Here is a 24212-nt window from a genome sequence, read left to right as displayed (position 1 = left end):
TAAAATGACAGGTTTAATGCTTTTGCCACTGTTTGACATATTTTCACCATTTAAACCTGTGCTATTTGACATATTTTCACCATTTATTGTTGCATGTTTTTAGATGGTATGGCCAAGAGAAGGAGTACAATGCCCTTGTTATGGATTTACTGGGACCAAGTCTCGAAGATCTCTTCAACTTTTGTTCAAGACGATTCAGTATGAAAACAGTGCTCATGTTAGCTGATCAGGTATATCAGATGTTCAGGCCTTACTTTATTTACCAAAAAAAATTATTTGAAAGTTTGACTAGTAAATGTTTTTTTGTGAAATTTGCTGTGGATCGTTTTAGTTTCAAAGTGTAAGTTTTTGTTTGTCTTTTGAGATGAGGGGTTGTCATGGAAAATTCTATCAGCAATGTACTACTACGTCAGGATTTGATAATCAGCTCTACCTGATAAAATTAATCTTCTTTCACTGTGATAATGTTTACGTCAACCTCTATTTTTTCTATTTTTAACTGATTCATTCGCACATTAAAAGCAAATTTTAGTTTATTGTTTGTTTGTTTGGGTGTGTCATATTAAAGACACGCTCAGACATGACAAAGTCTAGGATCTTTTGTGTCAATATATTGACGAATATAATTACACAAGATCTCGCTAGATAAAATGTCATATTGTATCAATTTTGTACTGTCATGATTCACACTTCAGAGAAAGACTGTTTTCTTTAAAATACATAAAAAAATGCTTAAATAGGTGTAATTTCACAATACATACCAAATCACATTGCACATTCAACCATTCATAATACAGGTCGTGATATTTTAAAATGTTTCCCGGATTAATGAGATTTGAGTACAGGTGTCTTCAAGTGTTATCTAAAGATTGTCTCACAATTAAGATGTGATTGATTTTACTTCCTGTTTTTTATCATTTATTAGCTCATCTGATTTTTTGAAAAAAAATGATGAGTTATTGTCATCACTTGAGCGGTTGTCGGCGTCGGCGTCGGCGTTGCCTGGTTAAGTTTTATGTTTAGGTCAGCTTTTCTCCTAAACTATCAAAGCTATTGCTTTGAAACTTGGAATACTTGTTCACCATCATAAGCTGACCTTGTATAGCAAGAAACATAACTCCATCTTGCTTTTTGCAAGATTTATGGCCCCTTTTGTACTTAGAAAATATCAGATTTCTTGGTTAAGTTTTATGTTTAGGTCAACTTTTATCCTAAACTATCAAAGCTTTTGCTTTGAAACTTGGAATACTTGTTCACCATCATAAGCAGACCCTGTACATCAAGAAACATAACTCCATTTTGCTTTTTGCAAGAATTATTGCCCCTTTTGGACTTAGAAAATCAGTTTTCTTGGTTAAGTTTTATGTTTAGGTCAGCTTTTATCCTAAACTATCAAAGCTATTCCTTTAAAACTTGCAACACTTGTTCACCATCATAAGCTGAGCCTGTACAGCAAGAAACATAACTCCATCCTGCTTTTTGCAAGATTTATGGCCCCTTTTGGACTTAGAAAAATCATTTTCTTGGTTGAATATTATGTTTAAGTCAACTTTTCTCATAAACTTTCAAAGCTATTGCTTTAAAACTTGCAACAGTTTTTCACCATCATAAGTGGACACTGTACATCAAGAAACATAACTCTATCCTGCTTTTTGCAAGAGTGATGGCCCTTTTTAGACTTAGAAAATCATGGGTAGGACAATATTTCTATTATACAAAAAAAATCAGATGAGCGTCAGCACCCGCAAGGCGGTGCTCTTGTAATGTTATTTGAATTTTTATGTGACTCAAATGATAAAGCAATGTGTCTGGCCAAAATAAGAGATCATAAACATTGTTGATAAAATTTGAATAATAAATTTTAAATGGCCTTTAATATATGGCTAAAAATGTAACTTCATTTTTTGTCAAAATTATTGATAATTGAAATACCTGGTAACATTTTTGAGAGTTTACAGTTTTTTCCCAGCTAAATTTATAGCTACTATTGAACTTAATATTTCCAATAAAAAATCCATTTTTCCCCAAATTTTAGACAGATATTACGTCCAATTATGTTTTAACTAAGTACCTTACATGTGAAACAAACAAATTTTCTTTTTACTTTGAATATGTTTGATATTTTTCAGATATATTTCACTCTATTTCGATAATTCTCTGAAAAACATGTAATAATGATTTATAAATCAATTGTGAAAGGATCTTTGTAATAAATAAAGATTAAAGTATTTTGGGAGAATAAAGGATCTATGTCAGAAAGTACAAGGCTTAAGAAGTTTTGAATATTACACTCAGAAATCACAGAACATTTTGGTGCTTCCTTCAATGCCATAGCTGTTGCTATGATACTGAACAGAACCCTTGAGATAGGTATATGCTGTCTGAACAAACACACAATTAAAAAGTTCCCCTAACTTGGTACAATGTAAATTGTACAGTAATTACTGTAACATTATATGTTTTGCTTAAGTGTGTGTCATACTGTAAACTGCTGAAATGTTACACCAGTGTCCTGGCTTTGCCATTGTGTAGCAACAACACGCTATCTGTGTTGTGTGCAATTTGATATTACCTTGTTTTTATCAAGTCCAAATATGTACAAGGAAGCACTGTGAGACATTGTCTGTAAAAAAAATTTCGTAGATCAGGTGAACTTAATAGAAGCATAACACATTGTGGTTGACTGTACTATTATGTACATGTACTTACTAGTTTAATTAACTAAGTATTGCCAGAAAGACAAAAAACTTCAGTCATCTAAGGTTAATGTCTTAAAAAGTACAATTTACCAGTTACCACAATGGATTTCTGTTGTTGTTTTTGCTATTTATTTGACCTTTAAGGTGTTATCTTTTTAATACTTCAATGATAAAAGCAGAGGATGATGTCAGTCTCGTGTTGATTTTGGTTATGAATAAGTAGGCTGCCTATGTTATCATCTTCATAATGTTTTGTCATTCGATAAGCATTGTTTTACAGGATCCCATTGTTTTATGCTGAAATCAATGTGGAAAATGATACAAGCAGAATTTATGTTGTAGTTAGAAATGTTTTGAAAAAAAAAAACCTAACAAGGAGGAAATAGAAGATTGCTTGGCTGTGCCAATTAAAACCTCGTAAAACTGTGACATATTAATTGTCTATTTTGTTGCAAGCAAAATTTTACTTCAAAGCAAACAATAACCTGTCATGACAACAATGCAGACTTGGATTTGTTAGCATAATCACTCTTGACCTACTTTCTTTGTGTAAATATATGGGTTTTGTGTAGTTATATGACTCCTAACATTTATGTAGGCACAAAGCATGATGGTCATTTGACCCTCTATGACCTTTATTTATTGTACACATTGAAAACCTGGAGGTCAACAGCTGATTGATTACCTGATGTGTATGGACATGACCCAGTGTCATTTTTGTAAACACTGCAATATGATGGACGTCAGCTTTGCCTGTCCGGGAACATAATTACCTGAGTTTTTATATCCTTGATTTTTTATCTGAAGCATTTATATCGAGATTGTACATCAAAGTGCTCAATATCTTATTTATTTTCCTTCAATGTTTATAGTCTATACCTAACTAAAAAACAAGTGATAATTCTTGCTATGAGAGTCTTCCTCATGTGTGTGTTATCTTGATTTTTGCTACACTTTTTAATGCAATATTGTTGCCTTTATCATTGTGGAAAAAAGTCTTTTCTTTTCTGTACTTAAATATTTGACAGAGGACACTATGTTTGAAAACAATTTTGTCCCAACATCAGATTCATATGGGGAAATCAGGGGTCACACTGGGAATTTTTTTCTCTGAGCCACTGCTTTTTCCTAAGATAAAATTATGAGGCCAACAACGGCGAAGCGCATAGCATTGACGTTCTTGTAGGGCTACATTATATGTACCAAAGTACTCATACTACTCAAGAAATTAATGTAGTTATTACATATTTCTTAGTAACCCTTTAAAAAAAGCTTTTTAGAAAATCAATTTGTGTTAATTTCTAAAATTATCATTTTTATAAACATCTGCCATTTAATAAAAAAATTCTGAAAATCACATTTAAAATAAAGATGTTAAAAAAGAAAAAAAAAATTGTTTAAAAAAACAGCAGTGTCTTATTTTGCACATTGCCTGTAAGTGGTTGGGGTTCGATGCCCTCGCATGTTTTATTCTCGAATATTACTTCAAAATAAGAGCTCCTTTTGCAACATTTGTCATATTTTTCTTAAATGTAGACTTTTTATTGGCTTTTAATTAAGATTGCACTAAAAAATCTCGTCAGAAATGACAGAAATATCCGAAAATCACGGTCGCGAAAACGGGTGACAGATTCGGAAAACGTAAGTTAGAATTAAATATTTGATAAAATACCTATGTTTTATTGCTTTTCTATCATCACAGCTATTCAATACTTCCAATTTCTGCTTGTCTAAAGCATTTTTATTTGTTTTTGCCCAAACTAACCCTCGGCAAGAAAATTTGTCTAACGGCCGACTGCTCATAAAATCGTATCAAGTGCACAAAATGAAGATTATAATTATCCAGTTTGTTATTCAATAATCTGATTATCGCCAATTAAATGCCTGATCAAATAAAACATTGCAAATTGGCTCCCTCCCTTTCAATAACGGATGTTGTGTCTACACAGATTATCGATTTTTCACACCTTTTGGATCGTAAAACTGGCAATATTTGTAGTTTTGCAGACAGACATAGCTTCGGGCCATTTTCGCCAATTAGAAAATTTCGGAGCCACATTTAATTTTTTGTCGCAAATGGCTCAAGTGGTGATTGACAGCGTGACCCCTGGGAAATTGTTAGTTACTTGTTAGTAACTTGTGATGAACCTGTACGGTAAGTACTGGTATAGAATCCAGAAATACCGGCCCCTTTTACCTAACTGAAATATTGTAGAAAAAAACTGTAATAAAAGCATAATTAAATATAAAAATCTCTTTTTTTTTTCATTTTAGATGATCAACAGAATAGAATATGTTCACAATAAGAATTTCATCCACCGTGATATAAAACCAGATAACTTCCTTATGGGTATTGGAAGACATTGTAATAAAGTAAGTATACAATATTATATATCATTATTGATATCAAATATGCAAATAATTATAAATTATCAAGTCAGTTATTATCTGCATGTATACTTTGCCTTTGTTTTGCAAGAGACATTGATACCAGGATAGTTATAGAAATGCTTGTACTGAATAATCAAGCAAACAGTCATAACAGCTGTTTTGCTAGAGGTCATAACAAGTGCATTAAAACAGTAGAAATTACAGTTTTAATAATATGTCTTTACATGAGCTGTATTAAACCAATTGCAATTCATTTTCTGTGGGCATGGCATCTTCCAGAGAATGCGTGTTTTGTGTCGCAACTCTATTCTTATAGCCAATAAAAATGACTTTCTTATATTCAGAGTTACCAGTATATTTGTTAAAAGAAGAGTCAATAATAAAATTGAATTTTAAAATGTGGTCAAGAAAATGAAAGTGCAAGTATTTACTGTTGTTCAATAGTCTATGAATATAATATTGTTTATGGCTTTTCCCTGTGAAAAAATGACAAGAAGTTTTTCACATATTCAGGCTTTATATAAAAGCTGTTAAGAAGCTATGTTCTTGAAATAAAATGTGACATTTTATTTACGTGTTTTAAAAACTGAGAATTATGGTAAGGACAAGAAAGTGCTGGAATTTATTCTTGAACCTGCAATTATATTGGCAAAACAGCTGGAACCAACTATCTGTCTACTAGGAGCCTTAACATGAAATATTAACCATTTAAGGATAGGTCTGAATATAGAATAATTAACCTTACCTTGATTTTGTATGAATGCATTTGACAGTGGGGAATAGAAATTTGATGACTTTGTGATCATATTTTGTCATTATGAAGAAAGGTGGGAGCATTTTCTGTTAGAAAAGATTCTGTCACTTGCATCGCCATGTGACTTTAATACTGGAATCAATAATTTAATAGAAATATAGGATTATACAAATACAGGCAGACCTGTACATGAACACTATGCTTGGGAGAATAAAAGATTGCCTTATTTTGCAGGTGGTTGTTATCACTCAAAGTATATTGTAAATATTCAAATTAGAAGTGAAACTGTTGACCTTTAAGAGCCAGATGGTAAATAATTTTAAGTGGTCATTAACCCTTATCATGCTGGACACGATTGATTCTGCCTTTGCGACCAGTGTAGATCATGATCTACACTGGTCGCAATTCAGTCAGTATTTTTTTGGTAAGCACCCCTTTTAACAGTTAATGGTACTGTCCAAATTGAAAGATGGACCAGTCCATTTTAGAAATTTAGCAGGGTAAGGGCTAACAAAGGGTTTGACTGAAATTGAAAAGATCATCAGTGTATGATATAATCTTTCTTCCTATTTCAGGTATTTTTAATAGACTTTGGCTTAGCCAAAAAATATCGTGATAGTCGAACAAGACAACATATACCATACAGAGAAGACAAAAATCTCACAGGCACTGCCAGATATGCCAGCATCAATGCACATTTAGGTAAAGATTTGTAAATTGTTACTAGATAGGGATATGCAAATAAAATAAACTTTTCCATTGCTTAATTTTTTTGCACAGTTTAGCAAACACAAAACAATGAAAATCTTTGTTGTGCGATTTCACTGGAATCCAAAAAAATATTCTTTTTTTTAAAGTCACAGCATAAATTATGTGTGAGTCAATATAATTATGATATCTTTCTATAAGCAATATGTGGACATGATTTTGTTATAAATACAGGATATCATGTTTATTGATAATGTCAAAGAACAAAAAGTAAGTATTTCAGTTTAAAATTAACAGCTTTCAGTGATGAGACTTTGATTCAGTTATTATCAAATACACAAAAATGGTAAAAAAGATGTACAATTTTGTATGTATTAATGATTTAATGTATGTGTATATTACAGGTATTGAACAAAGTCGTCGTGACGATATGGAATCTCTAGGTTATGTGCTCATGTACTTCAACAGGGGAACTTTACCATGGCAGGGACTTAAGGTAAGAAACACCTATAAACTAACTGATAATGAATCAGTTATGCATCTACTTGTAACATTTAAATGCCTCTTTAAAAGATGAAATCGTACGTTCTTTTTAAGATAAGGAAGTGAATAATTTTGAGATGTTTCACAAATCATAGTCAGTTAAGGTGAAAAGTATTCCACAAAAGTCATTTTAACCAGATTTGAACTAAAGTTTGGTTGACAGATCTTGCCTATTTCATATATTTTGCCATTAGAGTTTTGTTCTGCCCAAAAACCAGTATAACAAGAAACACATGGAGCTTTTGGTCAAAACTTGTGAACTTTCAGGGAATAGGCGTCTGATTTTAAATCTGACCTCTTAACAAAATTCTATGTTTTACTGTACATAAAGGTCTTTTTTACAAGATTACGCAACTATTCATCAATGTTGGATTTATGTACATTGAAACATTATGAGGTGTTTTTAGCTCACCTGAGCACAAAGTGCTCGGGGTGAGCTATTGTGATTGCTCACTGTCCGGTGTCCGGCCATCCACACTTTCCTTTAAACAATATCTCCTCTGAAACCATTTGGTGGAAATTGATGAAACTTAAACCTGGATGTTCAATGGTGGTCCTCTTCTAAAGTTGTTCAAATGGTTCTGCTTGGTTGCACAAAGGGGCCACCAGGGCTAAAAATATAAAAATCTTTAAATGATATCTCCTAAACCGCTTGTCTGATTTTGAGATAATTTCTTAAAAAATGGTCCTTATGTAACCCTCTACCAAGAATGTTCAAATTATCCTGATTAGTCAAAAAACATGGCCGCCAGGGGACATGGTCACTTTTCCTTATATATATATATTGGAAACTTTAAAAACTTCTTTAATGAAACAGCTGGCTTGATTTTGAAATAATTTCACACAAATGGTCCTTGTGTGACTCCATGAGTGTAAAAAAAAATTCACACCGCTCACCCTGCAGGACTAGTAACCAGTAAAATCTACTCACCCTTAGCGAACAGTCACACGCCCTAATAAAATTACAACCATCTTAATGACATTTTTAATACTGTCACTTTTATGAAAGAAGTATTATGTACAACAAACAAATTTAAAATATAACAAATAATATTCTCTTGTACACTACATTTCCGTTTTAATTAATCATATTCGTTCTGCTTAAATTTCTTTTCACAGCAGACATTTTCATTTTTCTTTCACTGTATTTTTGTCATCTCCACCACCCAGTTGCTCTCCAAATAAACTGCAGATGTTGGTTTGCCATGCTTTAACAAAGTACGGGAAAATAAATGGTCACGATAATAACATTAACACGGATAAATAAGTTTATCTTGGCTGACTTACATTACATGTTTTTCTTGTAATAATTGCATCAATAATAATAATAATAATCACAGTCTAGTGTGAGTCTAGCGTGCAATCATTATCGATAAGCAATTGAATTTTAAAGCGTCTACTGATGCAAAGTTCGTTATCATTTTTCGCGATGTAATTCAAAATATTTTTTGCTTAAGGCCAGAGAAAATAAATGTTTAGATTCTCATCCGAATTTTGAGAAAAAATGGGGCGGGTGGGCACTTTTTATTTTTTATTTTTAGCCCACCATCATCAGATGGTGGGCTATTCAAATCACTCTGCGTCCGTGGTCCGACGTCCGTCCTTCCGTTAACAATTTCTCGTTATCGCATCTCCTCAGAAACTACAAGGGGGATTTTGACCAAACTTTGTCAGAATGATGTATTGGTACCCTGGTTGTGTCCCCCTGAAAATCAGACTGGTTCAACAATTCTTTAGTGAGTTATGGCCCTTTGTTTATTTCTATAATTACATAGATTTATATAGGGAAAAACTTGAAAATCTTCTTGTCCAAAACCACAGAGCCTAGAGCTTTGATATTTGGTATGAAACATCATCTAGTGGTCCTCTACCAAAATGATTCAAATTATTTCCCTGGGGTCTAATATGGCCCCGCCCCGGGAGTCACATGGTTTATATAGACTTATATAGGGAAAAACTTTGAAAAACCTCTTATTCAAAAACACAGGGCCTAGGGCTTTGATATTTTGTATGCGACATTATCTAGTGGTCTTCTACTAAGATTGTTCAAATTATTCCCCTAGGGTCAAATATGGCCCTGCCCCGGGGGTCACATGGTTTACATAGACTTATATAGGGAAAAACTTTGAAAATATTGACCTAGTGACCTACTTTCACATTTTTGAAGGTACAGGCTTCAAATTTGGACCACATGCATAGTTCTGTGTTCCGAAATAAAATTTGACCTTGATTTTGACCTAGTGACCTACTTTCACATTTCTCGAGCTACAGCCTTCAAATTTGGACCACATGCATAGTTTTGTGTTCCGAAATGAAATTTGACCTTCATTTTGACCTAGTGACCTACTTTCACATTTCTCAAGCTACAGCCTTCAAATTTGGACCACATGCATAATTTTGTGTACCGAAACAAACTTTGACCTTTACATTGACCTAGTGACCTACTTTCACATTATTGAAGATACAGGCCTCAAATTTTGACCACATGCATAGTCCTGTGTTCCAAACTAAAATTTGACCTTGATTTTGACCTAGTTACCTACTTTCACATTTCTCGAGCTACAGCCATCAAATTTGGACCTCTTGCATAGTTTTGTGTACCGAAATGAACTTTGACCTTAAGATTGATCTAGTGACCTACTTTCACATTTCTGTAGGTACAGGCTTCAAATTTAGACGTACATGCATAGGATTGTGTACCGAAGCAAACTTTGACCTTGACATTGACCTAGTGACCTACTTTCACATTTTTGAATATACAGGCTTTAAATTAGGACCACATGCATAGATTTGTATTCTGAAGTGTAATTTGACCTTGGTTTTGACCTAGTGACTTACTTTCACATTTCTAAAGCTACAGCCTTCAAATTTGGACCACTTGCATAGTTTTTTGTACCAAAATAAACTTTGACCTTAAGATTGACCTAGTGACCTACTTTCAAATTTATCAAATTACAGCCTTCAAACTTGATGCACATGCATAGTTTTGTGTACAAAGAACTTTGTCCTTGAAATTGATATAGTGACCTACTGTCACATTTCTCAAGCTACAGGTTTCGAATTTTGACCACATGCACAGTGTTTTGTAGGGAAATGAAATTTGACCTTGAGCTAGTCAATAAGTCTTAAAATTTTGGAATTCTCAAAAATGGCACATTGGTGGGCGCCAAGATGATCTCTTGTTTATCCCCCCACCAAAGGTGAAGGGGATATTAGAAATGCTCTCCGTCCGTGCGTCCGCAACGATCTTTGTCCGGAGCATAACTCCAAAAGTACTTGAGGGATTTTCTTCAAACTTCATACACTGATAGAACACATTGGGAGGAAGTGCAGTGTGCAAGAACAATAACTCTACCTTGCCTGTTTTTTGAGTTATTCCCCTTTATCTTATTTTCTTAAAAATTTTGTCAGGAGCATAACTCCAAAAGTAACGGAGGGATTTTCTTCAAACTTCATACACTGATAGAACACATTGGGAGGAAGTGCAGTGTGCAAGAACAATAACTCTACCTTGCCTATTTTTTGAGTTATTCCCCTTTATCATATTTTCTTATAACATTTGTCCGGAGCATAACCCCAAAAGAACTGAAGGGATTTTCTTCAAACTTCATACACTGATAGAACACATTGAGGGGAAGTGCAGTGTGCAAGGACAATAACTCTACCTTGCCTATTTTTTTAGTTATTCCCCTTTATCATATTTTCTTAAAAAATTTGTCCGGAGCATATCTTCTTCATGCATGGAGGGATTTTGATATATCTTGGCACAAATGTTTACCACCACGAGGCGGAGTGTCATACGCAAGAACCAGGTCCCTAGGTCTAAGGTCAAGGTCACACTTAGAGGTCAAAGGATACAAGAATAAAAACCTTGTCCGGAGCATTTCTTCTTCATGCAGTGAGGGATTTTGATATAACTTGGCACAAATGTTCACCACCACGAGGCGCAAGATCCAGGTCACTAGGCCTAAGGTCAAGGTCACACTTAGAGGCCAAAGGTCAGATACAAGAATGACTTTGTCAGAAGCATTTCTTCTTCATGCATGGAGGGATTTTGATGTAACTTGGCACAATTATACACCATCATGAGACAAAGTGTCATGCGCATTTCCCTTCTTTAGAATTACTTCCCTTTGTTGTTACTTTAAATAGTTTTTATTGTAACTTTTTCATTACTAGTCGTAGGGAAAAATTGAGACCACTTTTCTGTAGTACAACAAACATGCTAAATCCTATTTTGAGGTGTATTTTGACCAGTCTTTTCCTGATAAAGATTTTTGTGTGGACTTGCAATTTTTTTTTTTTTTTTTTTTTTTTTAAAGATTAACTTCCCTTAGTTGTGACTATAAATAACTTATATTGTAACATTTTTATAATTGACCCTAGGGAAAAAACAAGACCACTTTTCTGTGGTACAGCATAGATGTTACTCTCCAGTTTTAGGTGTATTTTATTAATTGTATTATATATAAGGTATCTCTACCTAGTAAGGAGTTTTTTTGTGGACTTTAAAAAACAAAAGACTTACAATGATTACTAAACAACCACAAAATTACATTCCATTTGCAAATACAGCTGCTAGAGTAAAGAAATTTGCTTTGACGGGCATATATTGTGACATTCTGGCACTCTTGTTCCCTGTTAGCTTTCCATTCCTTCTTTTTACAGTAGCCATATAGAAAAACATCATAGCTATACTCTTCATGAAAATTAATAAAATTTAGCAGTAAACCACCTCACTACTGACTTATTCTTTCTTCCACATCTTAAAACCCCTGATGCGGACCACATCCTTCAATTATGATATGCCCGGTGGGGGGATTAGCCATGTCTGACATGGCTCTTGTTTTTTTTGGTTTTTGTGAACCACAACTTTGAAATAATTTTAAATTTTCAGCATTTCCTCATTTCCCAACAAACTGCATTTATGTGAAACTTCATACACATGCAGTTGCATATAAGAACTTTCCACAAGTGCTGACCTTAGTTGATGAAATAATAACTTTAATTTTGTATGTAAAGGGACCGCCATCTCGCAGTGTCATGGTCATTACAGGTAGAGGATTTGTATTGCATGGTAATGCCTATTTTTAGCCCACCATCATCAGATGGTGGGCTATTCAAATCACTCTGCATCCGTGGTCCTTCGTCCTTCCGACTCTCCTTCCGTCCGTTAACAATTTCTCGTTATCACATCTCCTCAGAAACTACTAGGGGGATTTTGACCAAACTTTGTCAGAATGATGTATTAGTACCTTAGTTGTGTCCCCCTGAAAATCAGACTGGTTCAACAATTTTTTATTAAGTTATGGCCCTTTGTTTATTTCTATAATTTACATAGATGTATATAGGGAAAAACTTTGAAAATCTTCTTGTCCAAAACCACAGACCCTGGGGTCTAATATGGCCCCGCCCCGGGGGGTCACATGGTTTATATAGACTTATATAGGGAAAAACTTTGAAAAACCTCTTGTCCAAAACCACAGGGCCTAGGGCTTTGATATTTTGTATGTGACATCATCTAGTGCTCTTCTACTAAGATTGTTCAAATTATTCCCCTAGGTTCAAATATGGCCCTGCCCCGGGGGTCACATGGTTTACATAGACTTATATAGGGAAAAACTTTGAAAATCTTCTTGTCCAAACCACAAAGCCTAGGGCTTTGATATTTGTAATGTAGCATCATCTAGTGGTTCTCTACCAAGTTTGTTGAAATTATCCCCCTAGGGTCAAATATGGCCCCACCCTGGGGGTCACATGGTTCATATAGACTTATATAGGGAAAAGCTTTTAAAATCTTGTCAATAACCTACAACATTCAAATTTGGACCACATGTATGGTTTTGAGTGGCAAGATGAACCTTGACATGATTTGACCTTGATCTTGACCTAGTTACCTACTTTCACATTTCTGTAGCTACAGCCTTCAAATTTGGATCACATGCGTAGTTTTGTGCACTGAAAAAACTTTGACCTTGACATTGACCTAGTGAGCTACTTTCACATTTTTGGAAGTACAGGCTTCAAATTTGGACCACATGCATAGTTTTGTGTTCCGAAATGAAATTTGACCTTGATTTTGACCCAGTGACCTACTTTCACATTTCTCAAGCTATAGCCTTCAAATTTGGACCACATGCATGGTTTTGTGTACCGAAGCAAACTTTGACCTTTACATTGACCTAGTGACCTACTTTCACATTTTTGAAGGTACAGGCTTCAAATTTGGACCACATGCATAGTTTTGTGTTCTGAAATAAAATTTGACCTAGTGACCTACTTTCACATTTCTCAAGTTACAGCCTTCAAATTTGGACTACTTGCATAGTTTTGTGTACCGAAATGAACTTTGACCTTAAGATTGACTTAGTGATCTACTTTCACATTTCTGTAGCAACAGGCTTCAAATTTAGACCACATGCATAGGATTGTGTACCGAAACAAACTTTGACCTTGACATTGACCTAGTGACCTACTTTCACATTTTTAAAGGTACAGGCTTCAGATTTGGACCACATGCATAGATTTGTGTTTTGAAGTGAAATTTGACCTTGATTTTGACCTAGTGACCTACTTTCACATTTCTCAAGCTACAGCCTTCAAATTTGGACTACTTGCATAGTTTTGTGTACCGAAATAAACTTTGACCTTAAGATTGACCTAGTGACCTACTTTCAAATTTATCAAACTACAGCCTTCAACCTTGATGCACATGCATAGTTTTGTGTACAAAGAACTTTGTCCTTGAAATTGATCTAGTGACCTACTTTCACATTTCTCAAGCTATAGCTTTCGAATTTGGACCACCTGCACAGTGTTGTGTACGAAAATGAAATTTGACCTTGAGCTAGTCAATAAGTCTTGAAATTTGGAACACTCAAAAATGGCACATTGGTGGGCGCCAAGATCACTCTGTGATCTCTTGTTTAATTTTGAAAAATGGTAGTCTGGAGGTAAATTTGACAGATAATATTTAAAATATCACTGTATTGATATTCTAGTGTGTGTTGCTGTGTCCTTGAAAGCTTTTATATGTAAAACCCATTTTGAAATACATATATATGAAAAAATAATTTCATGTCATAAACATTTGTCTTATTTATGATTTGATAGTAAATCATTTTGTCTGATTCATTGTTGATTGTATCCTGTACAAATAAGTAAATCTACAACAACAATGGCAATCAATATTTGTCTGCTCAGTGATTTGCAAATTCAAAATATTTAGTTCTGTCAAAGTACAACCACGACCTGTAAAGAAAACAATCAATCTGTCTTTCCTGCTGAGCACGTGCTAAAAGCTATGCTGATGCTGTTGACTTACGAGCTTAAAGTATAAAATACAAGGAATCTAGCAGTTTTACACCTGAAAAAAATTCAGATGTTTCTTAATTTGATTCACTTGCATATTTTTATCCTATTTCCAGATCTATGAAACAAATAGCCGGTTAATTCAATATACTTTGCACATGAAAATGACATAGACTTCCCCACGAAGGCAAATGTTTCTGTTAAACACAATTGAAATATTGAAATTCAGACAACAGATACTTATTTCTAATCAATAAAAAGCAATAACAATCAAATCAGGATAAGAAAATACATTGGTTTTACTTTTTTCTAAAAGTCTTTGAAAACGAAAGTAGGTTGCCAGAACGTCTGCTAGTCGTGTGAATTGCCGATATTTTATGAACATTTCTCTTAATTTATTATAATAAGAGGTAATGTCATGGTAAATTTTAATATCAGATACTTTCAAATGCTGTTAAATTATCTTTGCATCACCACAATATGTCAAACATTTTCTTTAAACTCGACAATTATGCAATTGTTTATGCAAGTGTACCAGTATCCGGACATAAAATTTTGGATATCCGGATTTTGATTTTTGACTAATAAAAAATTTCGAGGCGGGGAATTTCAGGTAGGGGAGGGCAGGGATGAGAATCTAAAAACTAACTTTCTGTTGCCTAATTTTGGTAAAGTTACGACATAGAAAGCACTCGCCCAATCGGTCGAGTATACAGCGAGGTCCACTTATCCTGTCCAGACTTTAACTCACCAGTGCAAGCGGGTGAGTGGAATTTTACACCCCTGGACTCTATCAAGATTGTTCAAATAATTTTGATTTGTCAAAAAACATGGCCACCAGAGGTCATAGTCACTTTTCCCTATGTATATAGTGGAATCTTTAAAAATTTTCTTGTAGGAAACTTCTGGCCTGATTTTAAAATAATTTTACATAAATGGTCCTTGTGTGACACTCTACTAAGATTGTTCAAATTATTCTGATTCGTCAAAAAAAAAAAACACGGTTGCCAGGGGGTGTGGGCACGTCTTCCCTATATGTGAATATTGCAAACTTTAAACATGTTCTTATCAGAAACATCAGGCTCAATTTTAAATTCATTGTCAGAAACTGCTGGTCCTTCACAAAGATTGTACAAATATACTGTTTCATATTAATTTCACAGACATTTTCCTTGCATAATATCTTTCAAAACTGTTGAAGCAAGCAGTGTATCTCAGGTGAGCGACCTAGGGCCAACATGGCCCTCTTGTTAGCTCACCTGTCACATAGTGACAAGGTGAGCTTTTGTGATCACCCTTCGTCCGTCGTCAGTCCATCCATCCATCCGTCCGTGCGTCAACAATTTCTTGTCTGCACGATAGTGGTTTCCTTTATGATTTTATTTTAACCAAACTTGCACACAACTTGTATCACCATAAGATCTCGGGTCCTTTCTTGAACTGGCCAGATCCCATTATGGGTTCCAGAGTTATGACCCCTGAAAGGGCCAAAATAAGCTATTTTGACCTTTTCTGTGCAATAGCAGCTTTATTTATGATTTGATTTTTACCAAACTGGCACACAACTTGTATCACCATAAGATCTTGGTTCCTTACCTGAACTGGCCAGATTCTTTTATTGGTTCCAGAGTTATGGCCCCTGAAAGGGCCAAAATTAGCTATTTTGACCTTGTCTGCACAATAGCAGCTTCCTTTATGATTTTATTTTAACCAAACTTGCACACAACTTGTATCACCATAAGATCTTGGTTTCTTTCTTGAACTGGCAAGATTCATTTATGGGTTCCAGAGTGATGGCCCCTGAAAGTGCCAGAATTAGCTATTTTGACCTTGTCTGCACAATAGCAGCTTCATTTATGATTTGAATTTAATCAGACTTGCACAAAACTTGTGTCACCATAAGATCTTGGTTCCTTTGTTGAACCGGCCAGGTCCCATAATGGGTTCCAGAATTATGGCCCTGAAAGGGCCAAAATTAGCTATTTTGACCTTGTCTGCACAATAGCAGCTTCATTTATAATTTGATTTTAACCAAACTTGCACACAACTTGTATCACCACAAGATCTTGGTTCCTTTCTTGAACTGGCCAGATTCCTTCATGGGTTCCAGAGTTATGGCCCCTTAAAGGTCCAAAATTGGCTATTTTGGCTTTCGCAGCCATATAGAGACTTCATTTATGGTTTTATTTGATACAAACTTCCAAAATATCTTCAACAACAATAAATCTTGGATTCCATGACAAATCAGATCCAATCATAGATTCCAGAGTTATTAGTCCCCTACTGGTTGAAAACCAGTTTCGGGGACTATAGGAATGCGCTTTTCTGTCATTCCGTCTTTCCATCATTCTGTCATTCTGTCATTCCGTCCGTCCGCAATTTCGTGTCCGGTCCATAACTCTTTTATCCATGAAGGGATTTTATTATTACTTGGCACAAATGTTCCCCATGATGAGACGACGTGTCATGTGCAAAACCCGGACCCCTAGCTTAAAGGTCAAGGTCACAATTGGAAGTCAAAGGTCAACAGGGCTTTTTTCCTGTCTGGTCCATAACTCTCCCATCCTTGAAGGGATTTTAATATCACTTGGCACAATTGTACCTCATAATAAGACGATGTGTCAAGCACAACTTTCAGACCCCTAGCTCAAAGGTCAAGGTCACACTTAGTAGTCAAATGTTAACATGGTACGAACAGGATCTGTTTCGTGTCTGGTCCATAACTCTTTCATCCATGAAGGGATTTTAATATTACTTGACACAAATGTTCCCCATGATGTGACAACGTGTCATGCGCAAAACTCGCACCCCCAACTCAAAGGTCAAGGTCACAATTGGAGGTCAAAGGTCAACAGGGTATTTTTCCTGTCCGGTCCATAACTCTCCCATCCTTGAAGGGATTTTAATATCAATTGGCAAAATTGTACTTCATAATAAGACGATGTGTCATGCACAACTTTCAGACCCCTAGCTCAAAGGTCAAGGTCACACTTAGTAGTCAAATGTTAACATGGCATGAACAGGGTCTGTTTTTCGTGTCCGGTCCATAACTCTGTCATTCATTAAGGGATTTCAATATTACTTGCCACAGATGTTCTTCATGATGAGACAACGTGTCGTGTGCAAATCCCGGAGCCCTTGCTCGAAGGTCAAGGTCATACTTAGAGGTCAAAGCTCTAATTCAAGAATGACTTTGTCTGGAGCATTTCCTCTTCATGCATGGAGGGATTTTAATGTAACTTGGCACAAATGTTCACAACCATGAGACAAATTGTCTTGCGCCAGAACCAGGTCACTAGGTTTAAGGTCAAGGTCATACTTAGAGGTCAAAGGTCAAATTCAAGAATGACTTTGTCCGGAGCATTTCTTCTTCATGCATGGAGAGATTTTGATGTAACTTGGCACAAATGTTCACCACCATGAGGCACACTTTTTTAGAATTACGTCCCTTTGTTGTTACTATAAATAGATTACATTGTAACTTTTTTATTACTGGCCGTAGGGAAAAATCGAGACCACTTTTCTGTGGTACAACATGCATGTTACATCCATTATTTATGTGTATTTTGATCTATCTCTACCTGGTAAAGATTTTCTTGTGGACTTACATTTTATAGATTTTTTTTTTTTTTTTTTTTTTTTTTTTTAGGATTAATTTCACTTTGTTGTTACTAAAATAACTTTTATGATAACTTTTTGTATAATCGGCCCAAAAAATTCCAAATGAAAACAACTGTACGTTTTTATATATGCAAATTTTAATCCAAGTGCTTTGTTATATTATATTGTATATATAGTACAATATTGTTTATACATCATTGACAGATATCAGTTCATTATGTTATACTGCAGTAGGGAAAATTAGGTGCCTTCCAGTAGGGGACTTTGTATTGCATGGCAATACTTCATTCACTTGTTTTATATCTGATTACCTCCCCTGATTGTGATCAAAATGGATTTATATCAGTAAGTACTTATAGGACTTATTTGAAATTTCATTATTGTCATTAGTTGGACTGAGCCAATCAGGGTAGATAACTATGGACTGATTTTATGTCAAATTACCTCCCGTTATTTCAAATTAAAATGGGTATATCTCCGTAACTAATGAAGATACTGATCTGAAATTTCATTTATGTCAACAGATTAATTTGGCAGATCCTTCTTTTGTTCACTTACAATAATTTTTTTTTAATTACTTCCCGTTTACGTTACTTTAAATAGCATATTTTAGTAACTTTTTTATTATTGGCCGTAGGGAAAAACCGAGACCACTTTTCTGTGGTACAACATGGATGGTACCTCCAATTTTTAGGTGTATTTTGACATATCTGTACCTTGTAAGAATTTTTTTTTTCTTTTTGGTTAAATTTCTTCCCTTTGTTGTAACTGTCCTTTGGACTTAGATATTTTTTCTGAGGACCTTCTTGTCCTCAAGTGCAATGATAACAGGTGAGCGATATAGGGCCATCATAGCCCTCTTGTTTTTAAGTGTGCATTGAAAATCGAGTCATAGTAATTCCTTATTTGTTTGAGAGCATAAGCAGGAAGTTTGGACTGATTGGATGTGTTTTACTTTTAGTTCAAAATGTATTTACTCATATTTCTTTTTGTCATTTTAGGCTGCTACCAAAAAACAAAAATATGAAAAAATTAGTGAAAAGAAAATGTCCACTCCAGTAGAAGTATTATGTAAGGTAAGTTGAACTTAAACCCTGCTCAGTATTTTTAAACAGTGTTGTTATTTAGAAATTGTTTTCAGTGGTATAATTTGATCCACTGAGATGAGGTAGGTGGTTGAAACAATAAAGGAACTCTTGTACACTTCTATTTTAGGGCCATCATGGCCATCTTGTTTTTTCTAGTGTTAGAAAGTATATAAACCTTTCAAAGAGTGAAGTGTATGAAATATCAGAAAGCCTACCACACTACCTTAAGGGAAGATACAGATATTAGTATTTCATTAGTTGGTATTTCTAATAGGAAATTATATAAATGTTTTTCTTTAATATTTGCATTTACACAGTTACAACTGAACGTTTCTTGTGAATTTGTTAATACAGGGTTATCCAGCAGAATTTGCTATGTATTTGAATTACTGCCGAGGATTGCGGTTTGAGGAAGCACCAGACTACATGTATTTACGTCAGCTGTTCAGAATCCTGTTCCGAACCCTAAATTATCAGTATGATTATGTATTTGACTGGACAATGTTGAAACAAAAAGCGGCAGGGAGTTCATCAGCAGCACACGCCTCACAAGCATTAGCGACAGCAGGTTGGTTAAATATTTTGTCATTTGAAAGCTTCAAGAGACTTAATCCTTTTTTATGCCCCCGGCATCTACTGATGTGGGAGGCATAGAGTGATTGTCCTGTCCGTCCGTTCGTTCGTCCGTCCGTCCGTTCGTCCGTACCAGGTTAACCAAATGGGACAGTTTCGTCTAGCATCAATACCCCTTACTAGAATGACTTGATACTAATGCAGATGTAACCTGTGACCATTCCTCATCTTCAGACATCACCTGACCTCAGTTTGACCTTGATCTTGACCTCATTTTGGACTTAGGTTGCTTTATATGGGCCATCTCTTGGTTAACCAAATGGGACCGTTTCGTCTAGCATCAATACTGCTTACAAGAATGAATTGATACTAATGCAGATGTAACCTCTGACCATTCCTTATCTTCAGACATCACCTGACGTTTTGGACTTGGGTTGCTTTGTATCGACAAGGATGCCGCGGGGGGCATCAAGCGTTTATTGAACGCAGCTTCTTTTGGTTTTTTTTGTTAAATTAAAATCTCCTGAAAATATTTTTGGTTTAGGTCTCAACTGCTTATCATGGTAGTTGTGGGTATGATCCCTACTGCGGTCATGACTGCACCTCTTCATTTGAGACCCAGGATGCTTGAATTAATCAAAAAGTGTCGAGCTTTCATCATAATCGAGCTGAAATAAAATAGTATAAACTTGATTATCGCTGTAGGGTACAAAAGTGATGTGTTGAAAGAAGTTAATTGCTTTAGACACCTTTGAAATGATGGGAAAAAATCAACGACATGAGCTTTAACAAATAATCAGTAATATTGTACCATGACTGTTACGCTGTAGCCTTCTTCATATCTACAGTATAACCAGTTTTATTTCATAACTCCCTTATGTAACTTGTAAATCACCAGTTCATTGTTTATGCTATATGACCTGTCTATACACAACACTTGCTTACTGGATTGAAGTCAAGACTTGAAAAAAAAAAGTGAAAATTCATTTGACATGTCATGTAATAAAACACTGAGCTGTGTGCCAGTCATCAAGTGTAAGTGAAATCATTTAAATTAGAGAGCATGAAATTTTGTGGTTTTATTTTGTGGGAACTTTGTGGATTTCAGCTTATGAAAATAGAACAAATGGGAATTTTAGTTGCTCGTTGGGATTTAATTTCATGGATTCAATTGATGCAACCACGAAATCTACAAAGAACTAGTCCTCCATTAATTTTAATGAAGTCAGTATATTAATGACTCCTACTCTATAACAAAAAAATATTTTAAAAAAAGCAAGGTTTGTCCTTTACTGTTAGAATTAAACTCACCAGAGCAAGAATCTCTCAACAAAAACATTTCAGTTTTCCAACCAGTGCTTGTTCTTCAGAGGTTGCACTGAACTTAATTTATTATGGCTGTACCTTTCAGAACATAAATGAGCTTTTTGATTTCTTAAGTCTTCATTTTGAATTGTCTTACAGCATTTCTTTAAATGGTAAAAAGTTTTTTCGGTAGGAAAAAAATAAATAAGCAGAGAATTCAGGGTTGCCAGCAGCCTTGAAAAGTCAGGGAAATTGGTTTCTTTTTCAAGGTCAGGGAATTGTCAGGGAATTTTAAAATTTGGTCAGTGAAAAATGAAAATCCTGGAAAGTCAGGGAAAAGTCAGGGAAAAATGATTTCAAAGCTCGAAGAATCATTTTAAACTTTTGTGGCTATGGCAGTCTTCAAGCATTAAATTTAAGTAATTAAAAACAAAGTTTAATAATGTAATACTGTATTATGCATTTAATTTGTTTAAAACCCCCATTTTTAGCTCGACTATTCGAAGAATAGTCTAGCTATTCTACTCACCCTGGCGTCGGCGTCGGTGTCGGCATCGGCGTTGGCGTCACACCTTGGTTAAGTTTTTGCATGCAAGTACATACAGCTATCATTTAAAGACATATAGCTTTGAAACTTATTTATTCTTTTTCTAGGTCAATTACCAACCTCACTGGGTCAAGTTCCATAACTCTAACATGTATTTTGAGCAAATTATGCCCCCTTTTGGACTTAGAAAATTCTGGTTAAAGTTTTACATGCAAGTTACTATCTCCAAAACTAATGCAGATATTGAATTGAAACTTCACATGTGTCTTCGGGGTAATAAAACTAGTTGATAGCACCAAGTCCCATAACTCTGACCTTCATTTTGGCCAAATTATGCCCCCTTTTGTACTTAGAAAATTTTGGTTAAAGTTTTGCGTGCAAGTACATACAGCTATTACTAAAAGGCATATAGATTTGAAACTTATTTTTTCTTTTTCTAGATCAATTACCTACCTCACTGGGTCAAGTCCCATAACTCTGACATGTATTTTGGCCAAATTATGCCCCCTTTTGGACTTAGAAAATTCTGGTTAAAGTTTTGCGTGCAAGTACATACAGCTATTACTAAAAGGCATATTGATTTGAAACTTATTTTTTCTTTTTCTAGATCAATTACCTACCTCATTGGGTCAAGTCCCATAACTCTGACATGTATTTTGAGCAAATTATGCCCCCTTTTGGACTTAGAAAATCCTGGTTAAAGTTTTGCGTGCAAGAACATACAGCTATTACTAAAAGACATATTGATTTGAAACTTATTTTTTTCTTTTTCTAGATCATTTACCTACCTCACTGGGTCAAGTCCCATAATCTGACATGTATTTTGAGCAAATTATGCCCCCTTTTGGACTTAGAAAATCCTGGTTAAAGTTTTACATGCAAGTTACTATCTCCAAAACTAATGCAGATATTAAATTGAAACTTCACATGTGTCTTCGGGGTTATAAAACTAGTTGATAGAATCAAGTCCCATAACTCTGACATGTATTTTGGGCAAATTATGCCCCCTTTTGGACTTAGAAAATCCTGGTTAAAGTTTTGCGTGCAAGTACAAACAGCTATTACCAAAAGACATATAGCTTTGAAACTTATTTATTCTTTTTCTAGGTCAGTTACCAACCTCACTGGGTCAAGTTCCATAACTCTTAACATGTATTTTGAGCAAATTATGCTCCCTTTTGGACTTAGAAAATTCTGGTTAAAGTTTTACATGCAAGTTACTATCTCCAAAACTAATGCAGATATGGAATTGAAACTTAACATGTTTCTTCGGGGCTATTAAACTAGTTGATAGCATCAAGTCCCATAACTCTGATATGCATTTTGGTCAAATTATGTCCCGTTTCGAACTTAAAACTCTTTCGATATTAAACATTTTGGGTAATAATTTCCTGCTTCTGTGACAATATTTCGAATAGTCGAGCTTGGCTGTCTTAAGGACAGCTCTTGTTTTGTTGCAGGTACTCCAGGTGTTTTCTGTTTGTTAAATAATATCAAAACATACACATCTAAGTACATTGTTGATGGCATGTATTATGAACAAGTTACTATTTCAGGCACTTCCCTACTAGCATGACAAACTAACCAACTAACCTTGTTATTATCAATGCTTTATTGTTATGCCACAATGAAACTATTGAGAGATCTTGGGTTTTGAGAGAGATGTTTTGCCAATAGGATTCCAATAGTCTTGCTACTACAGTATTAGTCATGATGCTTTATTGTTTTTGCCACAGTGACTAGGACACTGTATATTAAGAGATCTTGGATTTTGAGAGTGATGCTTTGTCAATATAATTCCAATGGTCTTGCTATTAGTCATGGTGTTTTATTGTTTTTGCCTCTAGGAAACTGTGTAATAACAGTGTTTGGGAACTTGACTTAAAACGGCAGCTTACACGGAAAAATGGCCGATAATTTCTCCGGTTCGCAAGGAAAATCCAGGTATTTCTATTGATCAACCTTTGTTCAGATGTTCTTATATATCCTATCATATGCCCCCTACCTTCTGATTACCTCCGGTACCCATACTTTGTTCCATTCACCTATATTTATCGAGAACACTTGGGAGGTTTGAATACATTCGCAAGTTTTGGAATGACGCCATCCACGGACGGATACAGTTTTGTCCAGAAAATACAAATTACTGAAGTAAATGACTGTACAATTACATGAAAAGTTAACCAAATACACTGTTCAGCCTTAACATGTAAAGAACTGGCAAAAAACAAAGCTGCCAAAAAGAGAATGTTGAAATCTACGAAATGGCGCTGAACACGTACATAGTCTTCGAAGGTGCTGTGCACGTACAGGAGCAACTATTCTATTTTATATTAAAGAAATACTAAAGTTGCCGCGAGGCTTCTGTATTTACAGCACACTATATGATTGTTTTTCGTAATCCTAAAAATGTATGATAGGACATATTAGAACATCTAAAACAAATGTTTATCAATAGAAATACCTTGATTTTCCTGACGAATCGGAGAAATTATCGGCCATTTTTCCGTGTAATCTGCCTTTGTAAGTCACGTGATTCCCCACACTGAATAACAGATCTTGGATTTTTGAGAATGATATTTTGCTAATACTAGCAGGGTTCCAATGGTCTTGTTATTAACCATACTTTATTGTTTTTACCATGAGGAAAGTGTACCTTAAAAGATGTTAGA

The 24212-nt window shown here is 34.9% G+C and overlaps 1 protein-coding gene across 2 annotated transcripts in view; it reads left to right on the top strand.

The window, feature by feature from the left end:
- The window catches only part of LOC123547515 (casein kinase I-like), a 42229-nt gene that overhangs the window by 9164 nt on the left and 8853 nt on the right, over positions 1–24212 (top strand). For both annotated transcript variants that reach the window (XM_045334688.2, XM_045334687.2), the window contains exons 3-8: positions 104–230; positions 4974–5072; positions 6420–6546; positions 6957–7048; positions 19029–19103; positions 19470–19683. In XM_045334688.2, coding sequence (XP_045190623.1) covers positions 104–230; positions 4974–5072; positions 6420–6546; positions 6957–7048; positions 19029–19103; positions 19470–19683 — 734 coding nt within the window. The remainder of the gene's footprint in view (positions 1–103; positions 231–4973; positions 5073–6419; positions 6547–6956; positions 7049–19028; positions 19104–19469; positions 19684–24212) is intronic.

Source organism: Mercenaria mercenaria, chromosome 9 (assembly GCF_021730395.1).
Source record: "Mercenaria mercenaria strain notata chromosome 9, MADL_Memer_1, whole genome shotgun sequence".
Taxonomy (NCBI): Eukaryota; Metazoa; Mollusca; class Bivalvia; order Venerida; family Veneridae; genus Mercenaria; species Mercenaria mercenaria.
Note: the sequence above shows the minus strand (reverse complement) of the source record. Positions and strands in the feature narration are given on the sequence as shown.